Source organism: Mandrillus leucophaeus, unplaced genomic scaffold (assembly GCF_000951045.1).
Source record: "Mandrillus leucophaeus isolate KB7577 unplaced genomic scaffold, Mleu.le_1.0 Scaffold532, whole genome shotgun sequence".
NCBI classification, from domain to species: domain Eukaryota; kingdom Metazoa; phylum Chordata; class Mammalia; order Primates; family Cercopithecidae; genus Mandrillus; species Mandrillus leucophaeus.
The window spans coordinates 1845506-1846689 of record NW_012105720.1 but is presented as its reverse complement, the minus strand read 5'-3'; the positions used below and the strand labels follow the sequence as shown (position 1 = coordinate 1846689).

Sequence of the window (1184 nt, the reverse complement as noted above, 5' to 3'; positions counted from 1 at the left end):
AAAAATACAAAAAATTAGCTGGGCATGGTGGCAGGCGCCTGTAGTCCCAGCTACTCGGGAGGCTGAGGCAGGAGAATGGTGTGAACCTGGGAGGCGGAGCTTGCAGTGAGCCAAGATCTCACCACTGCACTCCAGCCTGGACGACAGAGTGAGACTCTGTCTCAAAAAAAAAAAAATTATGAATAGGTAAATTCATAACATAAAACATTCATTTAAAATCACTTAGAATATTTATCTTTCCCAAAACTGTATAAAAGATTGATATAATTTTGGCTCACAATGTATTTCACATAAATAATCTATATTTCTCTGTCTCTTTACAGTAAATTGTTGAAGACTGCTTCACAATTTCCACTTCCTCTGGCTGTTGGTGTGATTGCTTTTGGGTCAGCACATGTATATAGGGTTCCATGCTTTGCCTTCATTCCTCTTTTACTCCATGCATTATGCAACTTTATGTAAGAGTGAACTTAAGGAATGACGAAGATGATTTATGCGTTTAAGGCCAGTGATAAGAGGGAACACACAGATCCATCAGTATGGACAGCAAGATCCTTTGGAGAAGACAAGTCTATTTTTACAATATTGAAAATAGGAAATTAGTTTTGTAATGTTTGAGGGAAGTAGTTGAAGCATGGTTTCGTTTTGTGGTGTGGAATCCATGTACTAATCGTTTTTGAAAAATTTGTGAAGGGATATATGGTGATCACTATCATTGAGGACTCCTGTGCATATCAAATAGTCTGTTTTATCAACCATACGAGAAGTCTAATATTAGAGATTTAGTAGATGCAGCATTGTTTGTAATCTTACTGCAAGCATTCTGCTCATTTCATCAAACTTTTTTCACAAAAGTAGGTTATTTTGAATTTGCTGTAGTTTATCTGTTAAGAAATAAGTCTTTAAATAACTGATGAAATTTACAGCTGTTTGGTTTCTCAAAGGTTAAATAGCCACAGAAAGCCTTTGGTTAGTTTTTGGCAGCCACCATGAACAAAGTGGATCTTGTCTTCTTACATCTATGAAAATAGAGCTTTGAATGGTAAGGAGACATGTTTTCTTGGTAACCAATGCAAGATTGATGGGTGGAAACATTCAAACGTAAACAATTTTTCTTGCTATTTTTCAAATATGAATCTTATTATATATTCTCAGTGAACGTCAGGAGACTATTAAAGTGGTCT

The 1184-nt window shown here is 35.9% G+C and overlaps 1 protein-coding gene across 1 annotated transcript in view; it reads left to right on the top strand.

The window, feature by feature from the left end:
• Nucleotides 1-837, top strand: part of PGAP1 (post-GPI attachment to proteins 1) — a 76085-nt gene extending 75248 nt beyond the window's left edge. The window contains exon 27 of the mRNA XM_011997195.1: nt 324-837. Within this exon, the coding sequence (XP_011852585.1) occupies nt 324-462 (139 nt within the window). The 3' untranslated portion in view covers nt 463-837. The remainder of the gene's footprint in view (nt 1-323) is intronic.
• The last annotated feature ends 347 nt before the right edge of the window (nt 838-1184 follow it).